Source organism: Eublepharis macularius, chromosome 13 (genome assembly GCF_028583425.1).
Source record: "Eublepharis macularius isolate TG4126 chromosome 13, MPM_Emac_v1.0, whole genome shotgun sequence".
NCBI lineage: Eukaryota > Metazoa > Chordata > Lepidosauria > Squamata > Eublepharidae > Eublepharis > Eublepharis macularius.
Genome location: NC_072802.1, coordinates 46,862,555 through 46,888,305, shown reverse-complemented (window position 1 = coordinate 46,888,305; position 25,751 = coordinate 46,862,555). Strand labels below are relative to the sequence as shown.

Genomic DNA, 25,751 nt, shown 5'->3' with positions numbered 1-25,751 from the left:
CCACCTTCCCCTCTGCCTATCAGACATCAGCAGCTCAATCTGTCAGAGAATGAACGTCCTCAGTGGAGCCTCCTCCCTGCCCTGCCAGACATTCATGGGCCACACTTCAATTCCCACCCCACTGCCTGAACTTAAATTGAGGGGAGAGGGAAGCTGGACAGAGTGCCACTTGACACCTGCTCCTCCTGGCAGCAGAGCCCACCCCATCTATTCCAACCCTGACCCAGGAAAAATTTGCGGAGATGTGTGAGATGATGTCCCAATGGGAAGATGGGGGTGGTGGCAGTACTGTCAATGTCAGGAGAGCGAGCGAACAGACAGCAGTTTCTTGTTTTTCAACACATATTTTATTAAACTGGAAAAGGCGCAGAGGTTCTCTCAAAGTATTTCCTGACAATGTGGCCAAGCCACGGGCTGCCTTGGTAAACTGCTCCCTGGGCAGGAACTGAATGGCACTTGTGGAGGCTTATGGGGGGCTCAGACAGCCATGCCCCTTGGTCTCCCAGATGAGTGGCGATCTGCCTGCAAGGGAAACAGGCATGTGTTGCAAGTGACCCAGGCCAGTACGCGGCTGAGTCCAAGCCCAATCTGCAACATCTGGAAGGTGTCCTTTGGTTAAGAGCTGTGGCGGCAGCTCCACAGGTACAGCTTGCAACCACATGATGCTTGACCTTCTGGCGAGACAGCACTCTGCCTTGGGATGATCTTATCCCATGAGGGAGAAAGTTAAGTGGCTGAGCACCCTCCAGCAACAGGATGTTACAAACACCCAGTCAACCTAACCACTAGCTGCACTTCCTCCTTTGCCGGGAGGGGCCCCAGCTGAGGGAGTCTGAACAGCCTCACCTGAACAGGCTGGCAGTCAGGCAAGTTCAGGTGAGGGGGGGCAGCTGGCACAAATCAACGAGCCAGGTTATCTGCCACCCCAGCTTCTTCTTACCTGTCAGTGCTCCCTCGCTCCTTATCGAGCTGGAACTCCAGAGTCAGATAACCTGCAAGGAGACTTGGGTGGTTATTGTTAGTCAGCCATTCTGAACTTAGCCCTTCTTCCCTTGAGCGAGTGCAAAGTTCTCCCAGTTTTCCCGCTAAGTCCCCCCAGTGCACTCAGGGCCCGCTATCGTCAGTACCCACTCTCCCGCCTTGCACACGAAGTCCCTGTGGCAGAGCCTTTGGCCGTGTGCTCCCCTACCTGAGGTCATGAGCAGCGCAACTGGAGGTTTTGCAGGGTGCGTGGGCACGTGCAGATTGGCCCCTGTGGTAGTTCCCATCCTATGCTCCTTCAGGCCGTGGGGGCAGGGCTGAGCACCGGGAGAGGGCCCCGAGTTTTACTGTTCAATGGGCGCCCATGGGCTACACCTCCTTTTTTCATGGCGTAACTTTCTGCCGCTACAGGGGGCGTTCCCAGGCCTGGAGTGGCTTTGAAAGCGGACAAACTCATGGCCCTCCCCCCACCCCACCCCGTCTAGCACCAGCATGGGACCTTGCGCCACACTTACACCTCCATCCAGCCACCAAGCGTGCCCGCTGGCAGCAACCTATCTGCAGTACTGCGCCTCGGGCAGGCGATGGCGGAGGGGAGTTACATCCACATAAGTGCCATTTACGCCATGCAAGACTTAGTTCTCTCCCTATGCACTTTCCACCCTGCTGCTTAGGATTGCACTGATAGTTATAAGCAACCCTTGTATAGAAATGGTATTAAACTCAGGTTTACTTCTGCTAAATATGCTTAGGGTCAGAGTGCAAGGTCCAATTTGCTTTTCCATCTATGTTCCTCAGTTTTTGAAAGGTGTTCAGACTTTCTTTAACAAGTAACTTGGATTTTAACTGTCTGTATCTGAAATTTGTCACCTGTACTGCACTTTCTTCAAGGAGCTCAGGATGAAAAAAAAAAGTTTTTTATTCTGTGGTTTTTATTTTATTCTTTGAGATGCATCTATTTATTTATTTTTAACTCCTGTGGGGCTTCGAGGTAGCTTGCAAAAAAGCTAAAATCAAATCATAATTCATATGTAAAACAGCAAATATAATCCATAAACACACAAGAATCCTAATTTAAACCAGCCAGATAAATAATTTAACAAAAGTTAGAACCCTCAAGTTCCTTCAAAAAGGTCTCTCAAAAACCTCTACTTTGCAGCATGTTCTAAAAGCCAGACATATGAGGGTTTTAGGTGTATTGGAAGGTATTTATATAGTATGGTAATTATTTTTAAAGCAGTTGAGAAGTATGGTTCTCTCAACATGTAAAACCCTGTAAGGCAGAATCCGAAGTTTTGTTAAAGAAGAGTAGTCTCCAGATAACGGTACAAAGTGGGGTAAAGCTGTACTTGAAGTCTCTGGTTTAGCCATGTTACCAGACTGTATAGATCAGGGCAGAATCCCCTTTTTGAGCCAGTGGGCACCTTTAGAATTCTGGCACAGGATGCTGGGCACAACCAGAAAATGGCTACCACAGGAGATGGAGCAACACAGAGGAAGCTCACGTGTAGGGGAGAAGGGAGTTAATTTAAAAAATACACTGGGAAAGAGGAGTGAGAGAATAAAACCAATACTGTGGTGGCAGTTACAGCAGAAACAATGTTTTACTCTACACAGCCAATCAGACAGATCTCCAGTGGCCAGTCAGAGACCCTGATGGGCAAGAGGCCTCACCCAATTTCTAAAAACACTTGGCAAGTACCATGAAAAGTGTCAGCAGGTGCCATGGCACCCACAGGCCATGGCACTGTTTTGGGGACCCCTGATATTATACAGCATTGTCACTTTGTACTTCAGCTGTTGAAGGTTGGACAAAATGTAATTTATTCCAATATGAGCCTGGAGACAATTAGACTATTCTCTTTTGCTGATTGTCAAAACAAGTAAACACCTTCATCAATTGATAATGGCAAGTTCAAGTTGTTTTCAGTATTTCACTTGTTCTTAGCAGAAGTGTTCTGAGTATCTACCAAATGTTGGCTTGCATTTAAAGTTGGACTTAAGAAATAAACAAGAACAAGATCCATTTTCAGAAAAAAGGTCCTAGCAGTTGCATGGTTCTGCTAACAAAATGAAGACCAACCATATGGACTTTATCCCTCTAATGGCTTACTGGTTCTTTATCAGTGTTATAAAACTAAAGCGGTGTACCTATAAAAATATAATATTTGGAAAGTGCTGAGGAAATCCAGAAAGCAACTTCTTTGCTTTCCTGTTCAAGATTGCACTGTATAAAAATATGGTTGTGTATATACAGGTTTTTGAAAACAACACATTAGGCACTATCCAGTTAAAGTGAAGCATTTTTAAATCCTTTTAACTATTTGCTTAATCCTTTCTCTAAAATAAATGCGGCAAAGTACCTAAAAGTGGCTGGATTGTGCTCAAAGTTATTAACTTATTTAAAATATTAATACCTTGCCTACTAGGCCTGGTTATGGGACTGAAATAACTTTGGTTGCCCTGGTGGATGACATGCACCAGAAGATGGACAGGGTGAGTGTAACCCTGTTAATTCTTCTGGACCTCTTGGTGGCTTTTGATACCATCTGTCATGGTGTCCTTTCAGGATTGGGACTGGGAGACACTGTTCTGCAGTGGTTCCAGACCTACTTTGAGGGTAAGTTTCAGAGTGCAGTGCTGGAAGACTGCTGCTCTGCCCCTTGGCTGCTGGTCTGCAGGATGTCTCAAGGTTCCATCTTGTCCCTTGTGCTTTTCAGCATCTATGTAAAGCCACTGGGAAAGGTCATCTGGAGATTTTGGCTGAGTTTCCACCAATATGAAGATGACACTCAGCTCTATCTCATGCTACCAGCAGATCCCAGGGAAGCTGTGGAAACTGTGAACAGGTGCTTGGAAACAGTTTTGGGATGGATGAGGGCTGAGTTATTTCCTGTCCTAGATGGGGTTATACTCCCTTTTAAAGGAGCAGGTTTATAGATTAGAGGTGCTTCTACACTTGGGCCTGTTGTTGGATAAACAGTTGGCCACAGTTGCCCAGGGTGCCTTTCACTACCTTTGGCTGGTGAGCCAGTTGCAGCCCTTCTAGGCATGAAAGTTTTTGCCACTGTAGTACATTCCCTGATATCTAGATTGGACTACTGCAGTGTCTTGTGGAGCTGCCCTTGAAATCTGTCCAGAAGCTTCAGTTGGTACAGAATGCGCGGCCACAATGCTGACTCGAGTGGGTTGTAAGGACCGTATCACTCCGGTCTTGTTCCATCTGCACTGGCTCCCAGTTTACTTCCAGGTCCAATTCAAGCTGCTGCTATTGTCTTTTAAAGCCTTATAGGGCTTAGGACCAGCATACCTTAAGGACCACCTTCTCCCATATGAACCTACCCACTCAATCTGGTCAGCTTTGGAGGCCCTGCTGGTGGTGCCCCTGCCATATGAGGCTAGACCAGTGGCAACCAAAAAAGGGGCTTCTTGATTATGGCACTAAAACTTTGGAAATCCTTCCCCATGAAGAGTCTTCTTTTATTGCTGTCTTCTGCCAGCAGGTGAGCACTTATTTGTTTTATTTGGCATACCCCCAATAACTGCTATTGCCCCCCTTTATTTATGTTGAGTATGTGCTTACTGGATTTTTTTGGTACTGTTTTAAATGTAAAATATTTTAAAATGCATTAAATTGTCTGTTAGTGTTTTAATGTTGGCAAACTTGGGGCCCCTATTTTGAGTAGAAAAAGGGCATGTGTTTTAAATAAATAAATAAATACTAACAGAGTTCTACTATCATTGAACTCTACTAGTGTTATCAAAATGTTCTACTTCCCACAAACAGTTCAAATATACCTTCCCTTTTGCAGTAAACATTGAGACTTTTTATATTGTTACAATTTGAGTGGCAATGCTATACAATAGAGTTAAACGTTTTCTGCAGATAAAATTAAACATAAACAGACACAATAATCAGTTGAAGACTTTTGATGAAAAACTTGATCTTTGGTACAAACATTGCTGGTTTGAATACTTCTCTGGAAATAATTAGTACAAATTTTTAGAACTCATAACTTTGAACTCTACCTGAAAGGGGTATTCAAATGGGGTACCATGGACAGCTCCACGTTACTAGGCTCTCTAAAACTTAGATCAATGTTTCTCAATATTGGAGTGCTTAATAGTTTCTCAGGATGCTCGAAATATGATGAATTTTCTACACTGGAAGGAAAAGCATGAAAATTATATGTAAATCAGTACTTGTGATTATCATAAGTACTTGTGTAGTATTTAAGATGGCCTTCAGTTCAGAGATACCAAACTGATAGTTCGAAAACTACTGTTGCCTTCTTATCAGTCAGAGTTTGTCCAAAGTGGTCCGTTTTCAGGGAAGACTGAGTCCCTTCCAACTTGCATTTGGCTAAATTATGTTCTCTCCTTAACAAGTAAAATGTATCAAATTGGTGTCAGTGACTAATAGGGCAGTGCAGAGTTCTCAAGGGGGAAAGTGGCTCTGTCCTCCAAATGAATATAAGGGAAGATGAAAGATTGATTCAGAACTATGCTATAGGCTGCATAAAGAGCTCATAGCAATGTATTGTGGCTGGAATCCAAAGAGTTACTTTAGGGCATTCTCAGTGGCTTGGATATGCCAACTGTTTTTTCTTTGAATGGTAGTCACCTTTGCTCCCGCCCCCCCAGCCATATCACAATTTTGAAATTCCCCACAGCTTCAAAAGGGGTTTGCTATGGTGTGTGTGTGTGTGTTGGTCAATACTTGGGGTATGTTGAACAAAACAATGTGGTTCCCTGGATCCAGACTTACATGAAAAAGTGTTGCTGTACAGTATTGACCTCATTGCATCCTCTCAAGTAGGAAGTGAAACAGTGCTAAGGTACTAAACATCTGCAGCTCCCTAATGGGATCTAAATGTTGATGACACATAATCAGAATAACCCTGAATGTTCATTCCTCAAAATATTGTGGCTTACAAATCAGTGGCACATAAGGGAATGTTGAAAACTTGAAATATTCTGTCTAGGGAAGGGGCAACAAGGGACAACACAAAAAGTAATGTTCACATAAAGAACTGCTGTTAGGAAAATGTGAAAAATTTATCCTTCTGGTAAAACAGGATAGGTGAGTGTCTGGTAGAAGACGGTAAGATTTAGTTCAATAATAGCCAGAACAAAGTTGAAGTCCAATAGTACCTTAAAGACCAACCAAATTTCCCATGGTATAAATTTTCATGAATCAAAACTCACTTCGACAAATACAAAAAGGCAGGTAATTATAGCAGCTATAGTTAAATAAATATTTGGCAGGTCCTTATAACAGCTACAGTTGAGCAGTGGAGCGAACTACCATTAGAGATCTGTGTCCCCACTGGATTTCTTTTTAAGTCTGATCTTGGCATAATTGGCTATGTTCCAAAGTAGATCCATAGACTTTACAAATATATATTGAAGGCACTTTAAGCCAACGTATTTTGTGGTAAATTTGTATTTTCTATGAAGACTAGTAATAAGCACTTTTATTTCTGTTTAAAATTAGTAAAATTGTTTGAAATGTAACAAATTTCCTAAAGGAAAATAAACCCTAGGATGTAATCTGAAGATATAGTATTTTAAATATTCACTATCAGTAATTATTTCTAAATCTAATTTATCTGAATTTGCCTGATTTGTTTTCTTTGTAATACAAATGTGTGCTAATGTGATTTCAGGAATAAGTTGAGTACCTTAAATGGTGTTTAAAGCCTTCAGACTCTTTCTCTTTTATACCAAAGAAAGAATCCAACTTACCTTGATTTGTAATTTGTATGGTAATATTTTATAAAAATTAATTTTCAGTGCAACTCAGATGAGAAACATGTACCCACTTGACTTTCATTTCACTTTGTACTTCCTGCATTTTATAGCCATGACCCTGCTGTTTATTTTTTTATACCTCCTACATCAAAGGTCTGGCTAATGAAGCTGTAGCATCTGAAGAAGTGGGCATCTAGTCTGTGAAAGCTTATGCTGGAATAAAATGTCATTCGTCTTTAAGGTGTCACTGGACTTCTGTTTACTTTTGCAGCAGCAGACTAACATGGCTGCCTTTCTGGAACACAAGACTTTGTTCACTAACAAGGTTGTGACTGTTGAAGTTGTTCTTTTGTCTGAAAGACTGTTGCTAACATTTCTGTCCTCCCTGCAGAGCCGAATGGCAGAGAGTCTCCGCCTTTTTGACTCCATTTGCAACAACAACTGGTTTATCAACACCTCCCTCATCCTCTTCCTGAATAAGAAAGATCTACTGGCTGAAAAAATTCGCCGCATCCCGCTAACAGTTTGTTTTCCTGAGTACAAAGGCCAAAACACTTATGAGGAGGCAGCTGTCTATATCCAACGGCAGTTTGAGGACTTGAATCGCAACAAGGAGACCAAGGAGATCTATTCGCATTTCACTTGTGCTACCGATACCAGTAATATCCAGTTTGTTTTTGATGCGGTGACAGATGTCATCATCCAGAACAATCTCAAGTACATTGGCCTTTGCTAGGGAGCCATGCCAACAAGTTTGGTTTCTCATGGTGATGCAAACGGGGCTAACTGCCTGTACTCACAATGGAAATGCCAGGGCAGTGTTTGGAAGACCCAGTCGTGGAAGGGAGAAATATGAAGTATGTTCACAGATCCCTTCAGCTGCCTACACACATTTTTTTACAAAAAAAAAATTAAATGTTTCAGAATGTGCAAGGCCTCCCTAAAAGGTGAGGTTTAAAACTGTATGGAAAAGTTTTCACTACTATCACCATACCACTGGTTCATTCTGTGTGTTTAATTTATTTTTCCTAAGGTGGTAGAGCCTACCCTATTCTGTGTAAAAGACAGATCATTGTCTTTGCTGCTCTAGAAACCATTTAATGTCAGGAAAATGCAGAGCTGGTTGAGTGGAAGAGAGGGCTTATATTGTGGTTCTTTTTCTCCTAAGAGGCTAGGGAACTGACATCTGAAATTACTGATCCTTAACCACCTCCTGATTCACTGTCAGTAGAGGCATATACACGTAGATCATGTATACAAAAGAAAAACCATTTGCAGCAAATACAAAGTGCACAATAAGTACACAAGTTGTCTTTGCATCATAGTGAATCATGAATATTCTGCCTATTGGAGGAGTTGATAGTGCAGAAGAGTTCTGTGACTATCCAAACCATAGCTCTTTCTGCTATTCAGACCTTCAGAATATGCAGCAAAAAAAAAAGATAAATGAAAGGAATTATTAAATAAAGACTAGGCTAAATTGTGGTCAGTGTTTCTTCTACCAGTGAGGAATTTTATACATCAAAAGTCTTCTTTTACATCCTTTTTTTGCCAAATAATTGTGCTGTTTCATGAAAACTCAAAAAGTTTAATAAGTGGTTGGGTGTTTTTTTTTAAATACAAATATATACATATATATAAAAGACATTTTGGAAAAAATATTGTTTTGTGTCTGGATTTATGAGTGTGCCAATGGACAAATCTATTATGTTGCTCCAAGGAAATTCTGAGAAGTATGGCAACATTTACAACAGCCTTTCCAAAAACAGGAGCCAATTAAACTGTACCATATAGCCTTTTTTGGTGTTTTTTATTTTAAAACAATGTGCTGTAATTACTAGGTGAACAGATGAGTGATATGAACAATACCTAAATGTCTTGATATTTAAATTTTTAAAATTCAAAATGAAGTTTAGTGAAATTAAAGAAGTTGAAGCAATGCATTCTTCGGCTTCCTTTCATCCTGTATAAAAATAATACTGGATGGTGTATTATTCTAGCAAATTTTCAGGCAACTTTCAGTGCCCAAGAAACTCTGTGTGAGAACTATATGTTCTCACACAGATATGTTGCCATTGGTTATACTACTTTCCCCTTTTTCCTCTGACCCCATGCAAAAGGTGTCTTACAGAATTCATCATAAACTAAGTGTGTAAATATATGTTCAAGAATTGTAAAGCACATAAATGCGCTCACACTTTCTGTCACATACACGCATAGCAAGAATTCAGGGAGAATCTTCTTCTCCCTCCCTCTGTTTCCCACTTGTATGAAGATTAGTGCGAATTCTCAGCCAAGGGCTCTAAGAAAAATATAGAAGAAACAATGAATGAAAATACAGTTACAGGCTGTTCACTTCAAGAAAATAAATAATCTGAATGATCCCAACTAGTTCATGGTGTGCTCATTGTTGTAGATCTTATGATTCAAAATTCCACCTGAGTGGTTTCCTCCTTATTTATTTATATATTGATACTCTTACAAAATGAAATCCATTTTAGTTTTAAAGTTTGGTGGTCTGGCTATAAGTCCTGGTGATTCTTTCCTGTGTCACAGATACAGTATGATGATATATGAATTGGAAGCACAGCTTTGTTCAGAAAGGGATGAAATGGCCCAGGGTTGAAGAGTGCTTTGTGGGAGAAACCTTCCCAGAATCATATTGCTTAGTTCCAAGAGTCACCAATCACAAGCCCTGTTTGCTGTAGTAATCTTTAAAGGGGCAGTCACATGTCTTGGAAATGCTTCTATCAGTGGGAACTCAAACTTGTGAATACTGTTGAATGCAAGGCTGCAGATTTAGGAATCAACATTAAAAAGGCCATTATAAAGGCCAAGGCTTGAAATGGTCAAGTAAACAGGAAACAAACCAGTCCTATACACAACTATTTAGTGAATGCTGCTGCCAGACCTAAGCTTACAGTACTTGCTAGCCAATGAGGGTCATAAGAAAAGAATCTTACGTGGCATCCCATGGACTGGTGCCACCTTGTGTCATTAGAGGGTAAAAGCAGATAGTTGGAAGGGTAAACTGGCAAAACTTCTATGGACTCTAAGCTAATTTGCATGGAACTATTAACTACCGAAATTAGTGGGATATATTTCCAAGTAAACACACTTAGAAAATTTGAATGACAATTCCAAATCAAACTGTAGGATGCTTGCTGTTCAAGTATGAGGATTTATGGCCATTCAGACCCCACCCCCCTTGGCTGAAATCAAAGACATCTGATGTCACTAGGTTACAGGTTTGGAGTGGTCAACTACTGAAAGTTTTTTATCCTAAGTTTTGATCCAAATTAAAATTCTAACAAGATCTGACCTAGCCGCACAGAACCTTGAACTTGGATAAAGGATGTTAAAGGTAAATATTCTTATGTCATTTGTGGTTGCTCTAAAACTATCCCTCTTGAGAATTTAAGAAAAATACATAACTTCAAGCTTCCAGTATAAAAAATTAGCACGTCAGAGGGCTGTATTATTCATGCCTTTTTAAGATGCATAAGTCACCATTTTTTAGGATATATCTCATTGTGCTTGCATTTAATATCAGACAAGTAAGTTGTCTATCCCTAAATTAGCTACAATACTACAACACAAAACTCAAGCATTAATTGGGTTTTTTTTTAATAACCAATATCCTTAACAAACTGAAGTCTGGTCTTGCTGAGAAAAAGACATTTCTCAGATTGTCCAAATATATAAATGTTCTACTTCTAAGATAAAATTGTTTTCTTTCCATTTATCTTTGTCCCTTGTTATTTTGTGTTCTTGTTCCAATTTCTTCAGTTTTTTAATTAGATTATCCATTATTTCCAGCTTTGCTTTTTTCTATTTGGACGCTATTGCTAACAAGATTCCTAGCTTCCCAGATTGTTCACTGGTTTTAATGGACCAGTTACATCTTAATGGATCATTCCTTAGACTTGCTGCATCATGAAATAAGTGTCTAGGCTAAAACTGTGTTGGCATGCCACAAGTCTTGAGGTGTGAAACTAGTCCTCCAGTGTGAAACTAGTGATGTTACAATGAGGCCAAACCCCTAAATTAAGATAAATTGTTAGAACCTCTCATAATCTAATACGACAAAAAGATTCTTGTGAGACTGTCGCACTCCATGGTGTCCCAGGTCAGGGTGTGACGCAAAGGAGCCTACGAATAGCCCCAAGCAAGGCTGCCATGTTATATCTAACCAGGAGTAGGAGAAGATAGCACTGGGCAGCTAAAGAGCAAGCAGAGGATAAAGCTGCCTCAGAAGTAGAGACCTGTTTGGAAGTAAAGGCCTATTCAAATGTAGGTCAAGAACAGCCTGGGAGTGGGCAAGGCAAGAGGAGGGAGAATAAAAGGCTAGAACAGGAGGCTGGGAGAAAGCAGAGCCAGCTGGTTGACAAGGGCTAGCAAGGCCTAGGTCCCTTCCATGGACCAGGGAAGTGGTATTTCTGACTAAGAGAGCAGCAGGTTACTTTCTTGAGACCTATCTACCTCAAGGCCTAACCCTGTAGTAAGGGTGCAGAAGCTAGAGGCAGCAAGTAAGTAATCCAGGTGCAGGACCAGAGCCTTGCCAGAGACAGGTGGAGGCAGTAAGGGACAGGGGGACCTCCAGGCTGTAATCAGTCATGTGAACCCATTACTACCAATAAACTGCAATAAACCACAGCCTTCATGGTCTTCCTTGTGGCTTTCTATTATTGGAGAGGCTGGAAAGTTATGGAATGCCTTGGTAAAGAAGCAGCCCCTGGCCCTAGAGGTTAGACAGGCACCTTAAAGACTAGCAGATTTATTGTGACATTAGATTCCTTATGGATTGCGGCCTACTTCATCAGATGTTTGAAGTGTTATCCTTAGTTCTCAGGTGATTATCTAGATACGGGTATTGGGGTGGGATGAGTGGGATCGGCGGAATGCAGATGGTGCAGTATGTGCATCATTTCTATATAAATATCAACTGCATATGAGAGAAGCATACAGAAGCAGTAATTGGTGAGGATAACACATTCGTCTTAAACAGCTACTTTAACACTTGTAGTGTAAGTGATAGGAATTCATTGTCCTGAGACTGATCCTTAATTGGATAGTGTCAAGTTTCCCAATGAATCTTAATTCTGTAGTTTCACACTGAGGTTTATTTCTCTGCAGGTCCCATTAAGAACACACATAACTTTCTCCAATAATATTAGAAAGATCTGGCTACATGTTCAATATGTATACAATTATGAACATAAACTCAGTTTCAGTTTCACAAACCAGTGCTGAACTTTTAATTATATATCTCTTAATACATTTGATACAGTTTGCTGAAAAAGTATGTGCTAGGGAAGTGAAACACATTGAAACTGAACTGTGATGATTCTACTAAAAGAAAACACAATCAGGACCTAATTATTTTTAAAATAAAAGGCCATTGACAACAGTGGAGAAACAGGATTTATTTATTATTTTCCACCCCACCTCTCTTCCATAGAGTTCAAGGGAACAAACAAACATGGAGGGTTCCTAGGTGGTCTCCCTGCAATTCACCATGCTTAAATTCAGAAAGTGCATTTAGGAGGAATGTTGTGAGAATTCTATCCAAATCAGTTGAAAATAAGCTTATACTTTAATAAAAGATAAGTCTCTCCACAGAAATGAAACAGGTTACAAACAGCAACAGGTCATGCCGTGAACAACACATTCTTCTGCCTTCTTGTTTTGTATAAACCAAAGAAAAAGAGAAATTGGGTATTAATTTTATGTTTTTCTTAACCTATTATGCCTTTTTATAGTTTCAATAACTGCTTCTCTAACGTCTGACATTCTTGAATTAAAAAAAAAACCTCTTTTACTTTCAAAGAATAAATTATGCAATTAACTTTGTATCCACTTCTTCGATCTTCTGGTTTACCAATGATACAGTATGCTACTACCCGGAAGCGTCAAAATGCATATGACAATTCCCCTCTATCCAAGCAAATCTGACATGCCCAAAGTAGTTGCTTCACCTGCTGAAATGAACAAAAGGTCCTCGGGCCTCCTGCGCTGTTGGCACCCTATGCAGCAATATAGGTTGCAAAAAAATGCAATTCATCTAACTAAATTTTCACAAATAGTATCAAAAGTATATGAACAATTAGCCATGAAATGGTGGCACTGGAGCCATCAAGGATGGACGCTTTAAGAGAGAACTCCATCCCTCTCTAACCCAAACCTTGGCAAAAGCCTCAAAACACCCTCATTACAATTTTGAATATGAGAAAACAAGACACAGAGAGGAGAAACAACTCTAAAGCTGTGAAAAATTTGCAAGAATACTTCCCGGTAACACACCAGACTGCGTCAGAGGAGACTAAAGGAGACGCACAGCCCAAAATGGCGGACAAGCAGAGAACCGAAGAAATAACTCCAATAAACTCTTCAGACTGAATATTGGCAACACAGCTGGCTAAGTTGGAGTGCAACATTCTTAATCAAATGTCAGCCTTGCTACAGCCACTTGTCGACAAACTCACTGAAATAAAAATGGACTTAAAACAACTCAAAAAGCTAACTGTGCAGTAGATCTTGGTATAACTGTGCAAAATGAAGTTAGAGATCTTCAAAAAGAAAAAAAACTAATCTTCAAGCAAGAGTCTTCAACTTAGAAATAGCTGCACGGTAGCAGAATCTTAAGTTTAGGGGTCTGGAGGAAGCAATAACAAACAACGGAAACTTACCGATATTCATGGTTAAATCAGACTCTCCAGTTGGAGGAAGGAGTAGCTCCACTGATAACGAAGGCATATCAGGTAGGATCACCAAAACAAAAAAGGACAAACCAAGAGACATACTAGCAGAGTTCCCTGACCAGAGAACTCACAAAAAGATGCTTGAACTAGCAGAAGCAAAGGCTCGATCTCATATAAAGGAATGCCCATCTCCGTCTATACAGATCTACCTAGTGAAGTACTTATCAAATGAAAGGAACTTAAAGACACAACGGAAGCTTTGAGGCAAGCAAGCATACGATATAAATGGGTGAACTGTACCAAGTTGTTTGTGAGGTATCAGGAAAAATCTTACTATGCATCTGATTCCAACTCAGGACTAGCCCTACTCCAAAACATCAACATTGAAACACTGATGGACTTTGATATGAAAACGCAGAAAAGAGATGTTACAATTGCTTTCACCACAAAAGGGAAGCAAAATCCCTGTTCATTATAACTGAAGGTAGACTACTCATCTTATATACCCAAAACAAATATAAATATAACAGTAAGAGTGTGATTAGAATAAGATCCATTTAAGTATTAATAAATTGCTGAGGAATCGGGGAGAGAGGGAAAGGACCTCCTAAAGTTTGCTTTTTTTTACAGCACTATAGTCTGGTGTCTTAACCAGTAACCTGAATGGGATTTTAAACCACCAGTTAGAGCAGCAATGGTGAACCTATGGCACACGTGCCACAGCCGGCATGCAGAGCCCTCTCTGTGAGCACGCAAGCCAGGGCTCATTTGGAGGCGTGGGTTTTGACCCTGCCCATGTGATTCCTTTTCCAAGGACTCATTTGGAGCTGGAACGCACAGGAACGGCGTTCCGGTAGAGCTGAAGAGAGGTCACGTGGGTTTTGGCCCCACCTACGAGATTCCTTTTCCTCTGAGCGCAAGCCGAGTGGTGCTGGGCTTCAAAGGAACAGTAAGCTGCTTGGATTCCTCCTGCTCTGCTCCTTTCATTTGTGACTGGGGGGGCAGGGGAGAGAGAGAGAGAAAATGAGTGAATGAGTGCAAGGCGAGTGGTGCTGAGCTCCAAAGGAACGCAAGCTGCTTGCATTCATTCTGCTCTGCTCCTTTACTTTCATTTGTGACGGGGGTGGGGGGGAGCTCTTTTAAGACAAAATATGTTAATTAGTTTGGACAACTGTATGAGTTGTTGTTTCTAAACTAAAACCTCAGTATTCAGGTTTAATTGCAGTGTTGGCACTTTGAAACAAGTAAGTTGGTTTTGTGTTGCAGTTTGGGCACTCGGGCTAAAAAAGGTTCGCCATCACTGAGTTAGAGTGTGCTGTTCACATATAATAGTTAATTAGATAGAGTTTATACATTTGTATTAGGTGTAGGGAAGGTAGAGACAGGGCCGGCACCACCACTGAGGCAGTGAGGCGGGTGCTGAGGCCAGCCTCGTGCTGCCGCCGCCACCAAGACATACACCCCGCTGGGTGCAGCCACCGCGGGCCAGGCACAGCAGGTGTCCAGGGCAGCATGTGGAACCTCCCCAGCCACCCACCACACCCAACTGGGAGCGTGTGCAGCCTCCGCGTGCCATCCCAGCCACCCGCCGGCCAATGGGGCCGGTTTGCTGTGTGATGACGTCATCACACAGTGACGCCATCATGCAGTCCAGGGGGGCGCGCATGCAGGGGCAGCCGCGGGCGCCAGAAACCCTGGTGCCGCCCCTGGGTAGAGAATAGGAGGACGGGATAAGGGGGAGATAAAAGGAGGGAAATTAAAGGAAGAAGCTTTATATAATTAACATAGGAAAAAAAGAGACAAGAGGATAAAGGGGAGGATGAAAGGAGGGGGATTTAGAAGAACACAAGAAATCAATAAAATATTAAAATAAGACAAAAAAACCCAAAACATAAACAAAAAAGGGAAGGTGGACGGAAAGGGAAAGGTGGGGGGAAACTTTAAAAATATTGTTAAATATATTTGTTAACTGTTATCTAAAATTCATTGATATAATCTTATTACTCTTTGATTGTTTATAGAATCCAACTATTTTATAAGTTATAAGCTATTAAATACCACTTTTCATATTTCATGTCCTAAATATCAAAAGGAACTTCGTCAATTAAGAAACACAATTGAGACAAATTATACTGTTTATGAAAATTGGAAAACTGTCAATGTTGATTGAAATTTTATTTTATAAGTTAGTAGTCTTTTAAGAGTGAAAAGGGGGAAATAAAAAAGGGACAAGGAGTTTATATAATTCATTGTATGTATATATTATTATTTAGAGCATTGTTAATAAAAGAAAGGTTAGAGGGAGAAAAAAGAGCCACATGATCTGCTAGATTTCAGGGAGATATACTTCAAAGACAGAAATGTAAACCGCTCCCAAGCACTATACAATCCAAGTCCTTAAAACTTTGCTTGAAGCTTAAAACAACTTGATGATGAAATCACTGTGCAAAATATAGGAAATTACCAGCTTCTGCAGCTTTGGTGAGTGTATCTTTATACAGTAAAGCTCCCTGATCCTTAAAGAAAAATAGGCATATTTGTTGGAATGATTTCCTGCTTCCCCTGCCTCCACCAGATGCCATTAACATGTTGCACAAGGACATTTCCTTTACGTCACCAGTGAATATTGCTGACAGCAGAACACCACATGCAGGTGCTATTTCTGGGTTGCAGGGATTGTCATGGGAGTTCTGCTCACTTGCTTCCCTACAGGTGACACCAGGAGCCAACAGGCAGGATAGCCCAAGATGTTCTCTTGCCCACTAATTTCCAGGAACTGCTTAATGAACAAGTAAATGGGGCTGGCCTTTTGCTACCAAAAGTATACCAAAGGGAGAGGGTGATGGGCTCTGGTCTTAAGCCAGTTCCTCTATCCCATGACCCTTTCATCACCGGGGATGGGGGATTCCTTTGTAGCCTTAAAACATCCTACGGAGAGGGGAATTGGGCTCTGAGGCTAGGTACCAGAGGGGCCCAATTCCTCCTCCCCAGCCCTTTCATGGCAAGAGGATTGTTAGCTACAGTGAAATTTTCATAGATTGAAATATTTTCCAAACTTGGATTTAGGAGATACCACCATAAAATATAACAAAAAAGCAACCAATATCACCTATATTACTCTTGTGACAGCTAATTACAGAATAAGTTGCATAACTTGAAATTATTTCTCTATTTTTTAAATTGGCACACTGTATATTTGAATAATGCATTTAAATGATGCTGGTTTCCCATAGGTACAAAATGTCTTTATTATAAAATACTATAGCATATTACTATATGTATAGAGTAATTTGGGATGTGAAGCCTACTACCTCCTCACTCCACGCTCCTGCTATGTCCTGCAAGATCCCTGCTGATGTCACACTGGTAAAAATGTCTGAACACAGATACACTTAGTATGCTTATCTCAAGCTTACAAACGGTCATTTACCTGGTTGCCTGTATCAGGTAAGAATCTCCTCCAGGTGACTAAGCAAGGGAAGCTTTTGTTAATTGAGCACATTTTGGAATTTATTTCATATACACTAGCAAAGGAAAACTGGAATATTCCATGTGTAAAGCAGTAATAAGTTGTTCCTTATGCAGAAATTTTAAAAAGCAATTTCATATTCCACTACCACCGAGAGACAATTGTGCTTTTTCTACCACATTGGAAACATTTTCTAAATACATTATGATTGGCTATTATATAAGGCCAGTTTTAGTGCTTTTAAAAAACAACAAAGCTGCCCTGAACAACTTGCAACCTTACTGTTGAACTGGGGGAAAGAATCCCAGAAAGAGGAAATGGCATGGGTAATAAGAAATAATAGGAACAACAACAAATAAAAAATAGAATCAAAAATAGGATATGTAGCCTTATATACTCAGTGACCCCTTCAACACCCCATAAAATATGCTGATATCACTGGCCCTTTGTTTCAAATAGGAGGATACTATGTGGTTTGCCAGCAGACCACACAGTGTGCTAAGATTCAAAACAGGGACTTTCTGCTCATAGCCAGGGCTTTTTTTCAGCGGGAACGCGGTGGAACGGAGTTCCAGCACCTCTTAAAAATGGTCACATGGCTGGTGGCTCCGCCCCAATCTCCAGACAGAGGGGAGTTTAGATTGCCCTCTACCGGCGCAGAGGGCACCGGCGCAGAGGGCAATCTAAACTCCCCTCTGTCTGGAGATCAGGGGGTGGGGCCACCAACCATGTGACCATTTCCGCCAAGGGCAATTTAAACTTTAAAGAACTCCCCCCTTGTTCCAGCTGACCCAAAGTGACGTCATTGTGTGATCCTGAGTTCCATCACTGAGTTACACCACCTCTTTTCCCAGAAAAATGCCCTGCTCATAGCTAATGATCTTAACCATCTTGCTAACATCAAGTGAACAAAAACAACATAAGTTCAGATAAATCAGAATATTAAGGGAAACTGCGGTCCACCACAGAGTATCTGCTGCACCAACAAATCACAGATCAACACTCATCACAGGACATATCTATACTACAAATCTGCAAATACTAGTTTAAAATTATCATATCTTATCCTGAAGAATCCTGGGAAATATAGATTAGTGTAGTTAACAAGAATTAGATATATATCCCCAGCCCTTCTAGGGTCCCCCCGAGAGAAGGAACAAATCTTTAAGAAGTTTAACTTTCTAGTCAGAGCTGGTTCACTGCCCAATCAACCCAAGTGATTACTTTGAACACCAAATTGGTGGAGGCAGCAATGTGGGAGAAGGTGACAGGTGTGGCTTGCACTTGTTGTCAACTCCCAGACTTGTGCTGCTACTAGAGTCCACCTTAGACCCAGTATTTGGGAGGAGGATGTTTGGGGTGGCAAAATGCCTTAAACTGATCCTATCTGTATCATAGATACAGTTTGGTGTAGTGGTTAAGAGTGGTGGGATTTTAATCCGGAGAACTGGGTTTGATTCCCCACTCCTCCACTTGAAGCCAGCTGGGTGAGCTTGGGTCATTCACAGTTCTCTCAGAGCTCTCTCAGCCACACCCACCTTACAGGGTGATTGTTATGGATAACAACATACTTTGTAAACCGCTCTGAGTGGGCATTAAGTTGTCCTGAAGGGTGGTATCTAACTGGAATGTTGTTGTTATATAGGTATATTCTAAATGTTTTGGAGGTGACAGGTAAACCAACCGAGTCCAATACCCCATCCAAATGTATGTTCTACTAACTCTTCTCCACTTTCCTTCTTCCATACACAGATCAAATGATTCAATTCACACAAATGTAAGCCACAAATGCTGAGGTATACCTGCAGAGAAATTAGCTACAAATGTCTCAAGAAATTCAATTTGCGACTTGGAATCTGTTGTTAGGTGATGTGGCATAGGTAAAAACTTTTTCTGATACTAGCACAACAATTAATTATAGCTTGAGAAGACTCAAATGCCTGGGAGACTAGACCTTACATGTACAGTGCAAAAGCATTTCTTTAGCACACATTTTAGGATTCAAATACCCATTATATAAATGTAAACTATTATTACTTGCAAACAGTAAAATGAAAGTAATCAATGGTTCTGGCTAACAAATACTGTGAATTTTGTCGAAGGCTGTGAATTTTAATCCATCATACCTGGAGCCCATTCTGACATTAGTTTCAATCCATAGTGCATGTTCCAACGGCAGATGTCAACTGGATCATTCAAAAGTTGTGCCAGAGCTGGAATGACTCCATGTTTTATAAAACTGTACCTAAATTAGAAAGCACACGTTTAAGTAATACAAGTAATCAATCACATTTTTGTCCTCCCATTCCTCCAGTATGCTCACAGTGAGGTACGTGGTTTCCCCCTCCATTTTATCTTCACAAAAAACTCTGTAAAATAGGCTAAGCCAAGAGGAAGAGTGACAGACTCAAAACTCTCCAGTGAGCTCCCTATCAGCTTGCTCATTAGCAAAGTACAGAGCTGATCCCAGGCACATACATCTCATTTGGCATTCATGACCTGAACACAGATTTGTTATGTCTTTGGACTTGGTGGTCTTTCTTTGTAGAGATGCAAAATGCAAATGCTCATCTTTCTTTGGAAACTGAAGCCAAACATCCCAAAGAGCTGATCCCATCTTTCATTCACCTCCTTGGAACAGGAGATGCTTCAGAAGAGCCTAGGAAGCATCTTGCATCTTCAGGGAACACCTATTAAGAGGCAAGTTACCCTTAGCTTGGTGTAGGACACTTAGCATGGAACTGTCCAACATTTGAGCCTCTCAATATATTCATGTTGGCCCTGCCCTGTGGCAACCATTTTGTAGTGGCATCCATTACATGTTCTCAAAATTCCAAAGGTGCTTGCAAGCTCAACATGATTGGGGGGAAGGGTCTCCCCTTTTCTAATCATTATACATGCAGTCTTCTACACCTAATAATGGTAAGCACATAAAACACTCATTTCTAGAACCTGGAAAATTTGTTGCAGAATGGAACTGCTTGTATCTGTATCTAAACATCAATCCTGTAATAGTTCACATTAAACTGGAAACAGAATACCAACCTGCCAACATTATGTGTAGCCATTATATATAGAACCTCTGTTGTTTTTTGTCGCACTGTTTGATCTTCATCCAAAAGCAGCTTTTTCAAGTTATCTACAAATCCTGAAAAATATGATAGATAATCCTATTACATTCTTAGGTTTGGTAGTTTAAGCAGTAGTTTAAAAGCACCCAGCTTAAAAGCCTGTGAATATATGCATCATACAGCATTGCACACATCCAGAGATCAGCACATACCCTGCCACAAGTCTCTCAGCCTGAATATTATAGGACTGCTGTCAAGCATGAATGGTCTGTCTTCATTTATTTTCAGGTTCTTTCCTTGAAACCTAGTTAGGTTAGGTATTTCAGCCTCTCATTATGTGCCTGATTGCTCTTTTTCCACCTGAGAACCTCATTTATATAACATCTGACACCATCAAGACTCCCAGATGCCTGATGGCTCACCATGTGGTACACCTCTGAAGAGAGACCATTTGAGCTCTTCAAGATGCCTGGAGGCCTAACTGTACATAGTACAAAGATGTATTTTTGGTCTATCCTGATTTACAAAGAGGTACTCAACCCCATCAGTATCAAGGATGTAAACACGTAAGACATTTTGCTGATATTTTTGTATTGCAATATTTATATCCTACCTTTCCTTGTAGCTCAAGGCAGCTTACAAATCATATCTGAAACATTCCAATTTAAAATCAATAGAGCAGAACCCACATTACCCCCTTCCCCAACACCTATTGATACAGTTGAGAATTTAGGAATTCCCTACACAGTCCTCCATCCACAGATAAAATTAAATTTTGTGCACTTCCACACATACATAAGCTCTACACATTTTGTAGTCTGAAGTGAACGAGTGCTATATTAGCATTTTTGTCCTCCCATTTGAATTCCATTCAAATGGAATTTGTGAGATTACACTGGCATTGCAGTAATATTATGGTTAGGGTAACAGTGTCAAATGGCAGGAGTAACACCAGTGATTTCTTACCTATATTTATTGCTTGGTATGCATTCTCTGGATCATGCATCAGATCACATAGTGACATCAGTGCCCGCTGCCGGGTCAGCAGGTCAGAGTCTTCTAATTCCTCGTTGAGCTTAGGAAGAGCCCTCCGACCAAAGGCAATAGGGGCTTTGGTGGGATCAATATCAGGAGGCAATTTGGATGAGATACGTGGGTGTGCCATTGCAAATCCTTTCTATCTAAGGAAGGAAGGAATCAATACATCGGATCCAAGAGTATCTCTATTTGGTGAACTGAAACCTCCCCAGTATCAAGAGAGGACTGGGGAAAGAGACACACCCGCACACCACCTTTGTTTCAACTGTAAGGAACACTTGTTAAGAAGATACGTGACTGTTTGGCATTTGAGATCTTTAAGGGGAGTCTAAATTTAAAGTAGGAATCTATTCCCCCCGTCCCCCTGTTAACAATAACTATGTGAAAGAAAAATAATCGTCGTGAAGGAGAAGCATTTGGGAGAAAGCAGAAGACAGAACTGGCAGGGAACACCCACCAAACCAAACCGCCGAGCCCTTCAGTCAGGCAACGAGTCCCTCAACCCGGTTGAGCTCGAGACGATCGCCCGGGTTGCTAGGCGCTAGCGACGCACTCAGGCAGACACCGCTTTCTGAGAATACCAGATTACGCCCGTCGGCAAACTCAGTGGCGGCGCCTGTGTTCTGCGGAACATAAATGCCGTAGTCGCTGCCCGCGGTTGGCGTACCTGAGCGGCCGCAACGACGACATGAGAGAGCAGAATGCGGCGCAAGCTGCGATATTAGCGTACCGGAGAGCGCTAAAGGGGCGGGGCGGGAGAGGAAAAAAAGACAAAGGCTTCCTTTCCTCCCTGGAAGGAGGGGAGGAGGAGGTCGGGGCGAGCCGCTGGCGTGGGTGACCCGGCGGGAAAGCTGAGGGAAATCATCTTAAGAGCCTGGGTGGTTCGCTCTTTCCCTTACTCAGTTTAAAGAGGGGTTAGAGTTTCCAGGGTGTGTGAAGCCGCAAGCATCATGGTCCGTTCTGCTTAAGGGTACCAACTCCCGTTTGGGAAATTCCTGGAGATTTGCAGGTGGAGTTTGGAGAGGGTAGACTGTGGAGAACATAGGGACCTCAGCAGGGTATAATGCCATAGAGTCCACCCTCCAAAGCTGCCATTTTCTCCAGGAGAACTGATTTCTGTAGTCTGGACATCAGTTGAAATTCCAGATCTCCAGCCACCACCTGAAGGTTAACATCTAGGGCTATTACGGGTAAAGAGCACTTCCAAACAGACTGTAGTGCCCGTAATATACTAAACAAATATTACTGTACAAATTTATATATAATTTTATAAGTAATGTTCAAGTGCTAGTGCATAAATATCAGTGAATAAATAACGATTATTGGATTATTTATTCTTGTATTTATTGTAAGGTTGCCAATGTGCTTGATATTTACCAGTCAATTAGTGTGTTGTACATAAGGACATTCTGCATTATCTTGATACTGTATTCCTTATCTCCTGCACAAATTGTTTAAGGCCTGTGGCTACTGTTGTATCTTAATCATTATTTATTCACTGATATTTATGCACTAGCACTTTAACATTGCTTATAAAATTATATATAAATTTGTACAGTAATATTTGTTTAGTGTATTACGGGCACTACGGTCTGTTTGGAAGTACCACCTGAAGACTGGCCATCCTAGCTCCAGCTCTGAAGGGGTGGCATTACAGAATTGGCTGATGATCCTCAGGGGCTAGGGTTGCCGGTTCCAGGATGGGAAAAGATTTTCCTAGAGATTTGGTGTCAGTCCCTGGCAGTTAGGTCCCTTCAAGTTCACAGTTAACACACAGGTGTTCCAGTTGAAGCAACTTTGTTAGAGATCCATTCAGTTCAGGGTGTTCACACAAAGGTAGCAATTGGCAGAAGTGACTATTCAAAAAAGGGCACTACTAATTATAGGGAAACTTCCCACCCCTTGGGTCTATTGACATTCTGGTGCGAAAACCCCAAAGAGTTACATGGGAACTGATTAGTTTAGGCTAGACAGAGTACAGAATGAAATCATCCCAGTCTCTGAGAAAAGATACATTGCTTGCTGCTCGCAGCTTGCATCCAAGGACACTTGCTCCAAAAGTGAAAGTAAATACTTTGCAACAGATAACAGTCAACCATCACTGGCCCAGTATATTACATGTTAACAGTTAACACACTCTCAGATGATACAACAGAATACAACCTTAACAAACAGTCATGATCAGCACAAAATACAAAACACAACATTGGCAGGTATGCTGGCATACATGACATTTGGGGTTGGAGCCTGGATAGGACAACGTTTGGGAAATGGAGGAGCCTTAGCAGGGTATAATACTATAGAATCCACAGTCCAAAGCTGCCATTTTCTCCTGGGGAACTGATATTTGTGGCCTGGAGATCCGTTGTAATGCAGGGAGAACTCCAGCCATCACCTGGAGGTTGGCATGCCTATATGGGGATGACAGCTAGGGCAGTCATGTTGGTCTGGCTAGCCTGCACAGGCTGCCTGGGAGGGACTGTTGTAGCCAGGGACATTTCTTGGGCAGCGGCCGAAGGGGGCCCTTTCCTCAAGAGGGGCAGGGGTCTGGCATGCTTTGGCCTCAATGCCCTCAGTTTAGGGATGGATGGTTAAGCTACAGTTTAAGACCTCACAATAAGAGAAGGTACTTGACAAAACATAAGTTACGATTGTGAGTGATGCAAGTGAAAATTTTGTTTTTGCATATATTCAAAGGTGGAAGTGCAAAGAAAAAAATCCCAGAATGTTCATATTTATATTTTTAGTGTCCTTTCCATGTGAATAATAATAAAATGTCATTTGTATGGAATGGGGCCTCTTAAGCTGATATTGTTCAAGGCCTCATTGTGTCAGAATCCAGTCCTGACTGAGCCATAAGGGTTTCCTGACTACACCAGCAAGCTTTCCTCAATAGAAGTTTGTTAAGGCCAATGGAAACTTTGCTCCAGAAAGAGACAAAAGGAACTGGACCTGCCCTCAGTTGACCCATAGGAGCCTGTTTTCTGCAGAAGAAATCTCTTGATGTAGATTATATGAGACATTCAGCACCGCCAAGCTGGGCTGAACAAGACAAACATTGCAGAGTGCTTTGTGGACTAATAAGGCATTCCTAAGCATTGAGTTCAATGGGATTTACTCTTTTGTAAATGCATTTAGGATTGGAATCTGAGAAGCACAATATTAAGGGATTTTTATAATCATGTAGCTTCAGTTATAAGTCTTTTTCAGTTTGGTTCTATTGCAGGGCATTATGGGAGAGAGGTTTGGCTGCCTCTTTCCTAAATTGCCCTTTTCCCTACCTTTTTCACTGTCTCTCTTTAGAAATCTGCCATCTAGGTAAAAGATAAGTGAGACAAAGGGGTGTTTGGAGTTATAGCAGGACATAGCCTCCCAAATGCTTGGATGTTATGACTTGGATTTGCCAGCGTTCTTCTTATCATCTCACAAATGTATCCTTCTTAAAGATAACAAGGTGCCAGATGAGTGCTAAATGTCACCTTTAGTTTATATGACCTGCCAACCATGATGAAAGCCCTCCCCCCAGCTTTGCCTTTGTTTAAGGCGAAAGGTGAAAACCTTTCATGACATTTACATAGGAGGAATATAAAGTGACTCACGCTTAGAGAGCGAATGCACAAGAAATGGCTGCCACTAGAACTAGATTTTCCTGTGTGGACAGGGCAGCCCAGCTGAAAATTATTCCTATAGGGCAACAATAGCACAATGATAGCACAACTGTTTATGAAGCAACCCTAGTGTGTGACAACAAGTGTGGACCTGCCAGTGAGGCAAAGCGAGGCAGCCTCTGGGCAGCAGATGAGAGACATGGAAGAGACTCACGGGGCACAATTTATTAGGAAGTTCACTTGCAGAAGGCCCTCCAGAATGACTGGGAGCTGTGCAAGACAGCTTGTATTGAGTTACCAAGCGATGATAAGTTTTATGGCAGAATCCTGTCAGAGAAAGGGGCATTCTCCAGACTGTTGCTTGCCTTTTCATCCTACTAAAGGCATAGCATTATACTGGGCTTTAAACTGGATTGTTTGACAGACAACCATCATATGCCTCTGTGGTGCTTATGACCTAATTTGGGGGATGTTCTAAGCTTTCATGTTGGCAGTTGTGAAGCTGGTTACATTAGTGGTTTTTGTTGTAGGGTATTGTACTTCTCCAGTACCAATAAACAATATGATTATTTATATGCACCATCTATTTTTTACCGAGCTGACATCATGTAACAATAAAAAGCTGTTTTAAAAGGATTTTACAACAGCAGAGGTCAAATAGATCAGATGGATTAAAATAAGACATGAGAATGGATGCTGGCTTGTTAGCAAAATTCACAGCCAGAAGCCAACATATTATAGTAAAAATGTTTTTTAATCATTACTTTTCTTGCTCACTATGTATAGGAGGAAATAATCCCATCTTACAGGTCACTTCTCTGGTTTGACAGCTCCTAATTCTATTACTGTGGTAAATTTGCTATTGTGTACTGTAGTAGTTGCACACAGTTCCACTTAAATTTGTTTTCCTCCGCTGGCAAATGACAGAGCCAAGAAATACAACTATTTAATTCAGATAAGCTGGTGGATTTTTTTTTACTGTATGAACAGATGCCTCTGTTTCCCTGTGTGAAGCAGCTCTGGATGGGTGGGAAACAAGCTTAAAAGCCAGTGTAGTGTAGTGGCTAGAGTGATGGACTGGGATCTAGGTGACCCAGTTTCAATTCCTCACTCTGCCCTGAAACCTCCC

General features: G+C 41.4%; 2 protein-coding genes across 3 annotated transcripts in view; one reads left to right on the top strand and one right to left on the bottom strand.

Annotated features, from left to right (window-relative positions):
• GNAZ (G protein subunit alpha z) overlaps positions 1-9,106 on the top strand; it is a 51,385-nt gene extending 42,279 nt beyond the window's left edge. Inside the window, exon 3 of the mRNA XM_054996585.1 lies at positions 7,127-9,106. Within this exon, the coding sequence (XP_054852560.1) occupies positions 7,127-7,471 (345 nt within the window). The 3' untranslated portion in view covers positions 7,472-9,106. The remainder of the gene's footprint in view (positions 1-7,126) is intronic.
• The window catches only part of RSPH14 (radial spoke head 14 homolog), a 79,330-nt gene extending 57,786 nt beyond the window's left edge, over positions 1-21,544 (bottom strand). The window contains exons 1-4 of one of the 2 annotated variants that reach the window (XM_054996586.1): positions 21,472-21,544; positions 20,943-21,157; positions 19,951-20,053; positions 19,032-19,150 (exon numbers count right to left, since the gene is read on the bottom strand). In XM_054996586.1, coding sequence (XP_054852561.1) covers positions 19,032-19,150; positions 19,951-20,053; positions 20,943-21,141 — 421 coding nt within the window. In that variant the 5' untranslated portion in view covers positions 21,142-21,157; positions 21,472-21,544. The remainder of the gene's footprint in view (positions 1-19,031; positions 19,151-19,950; positions 20,054-20,942; positions 21,158-21,471) is intronic. The other variant, XM_054996587.1, reaches the window with a different exon arrangement.
• Between the last annotated feature and the right edge of the window lie 4,207 nt (positions 21,545-25,751).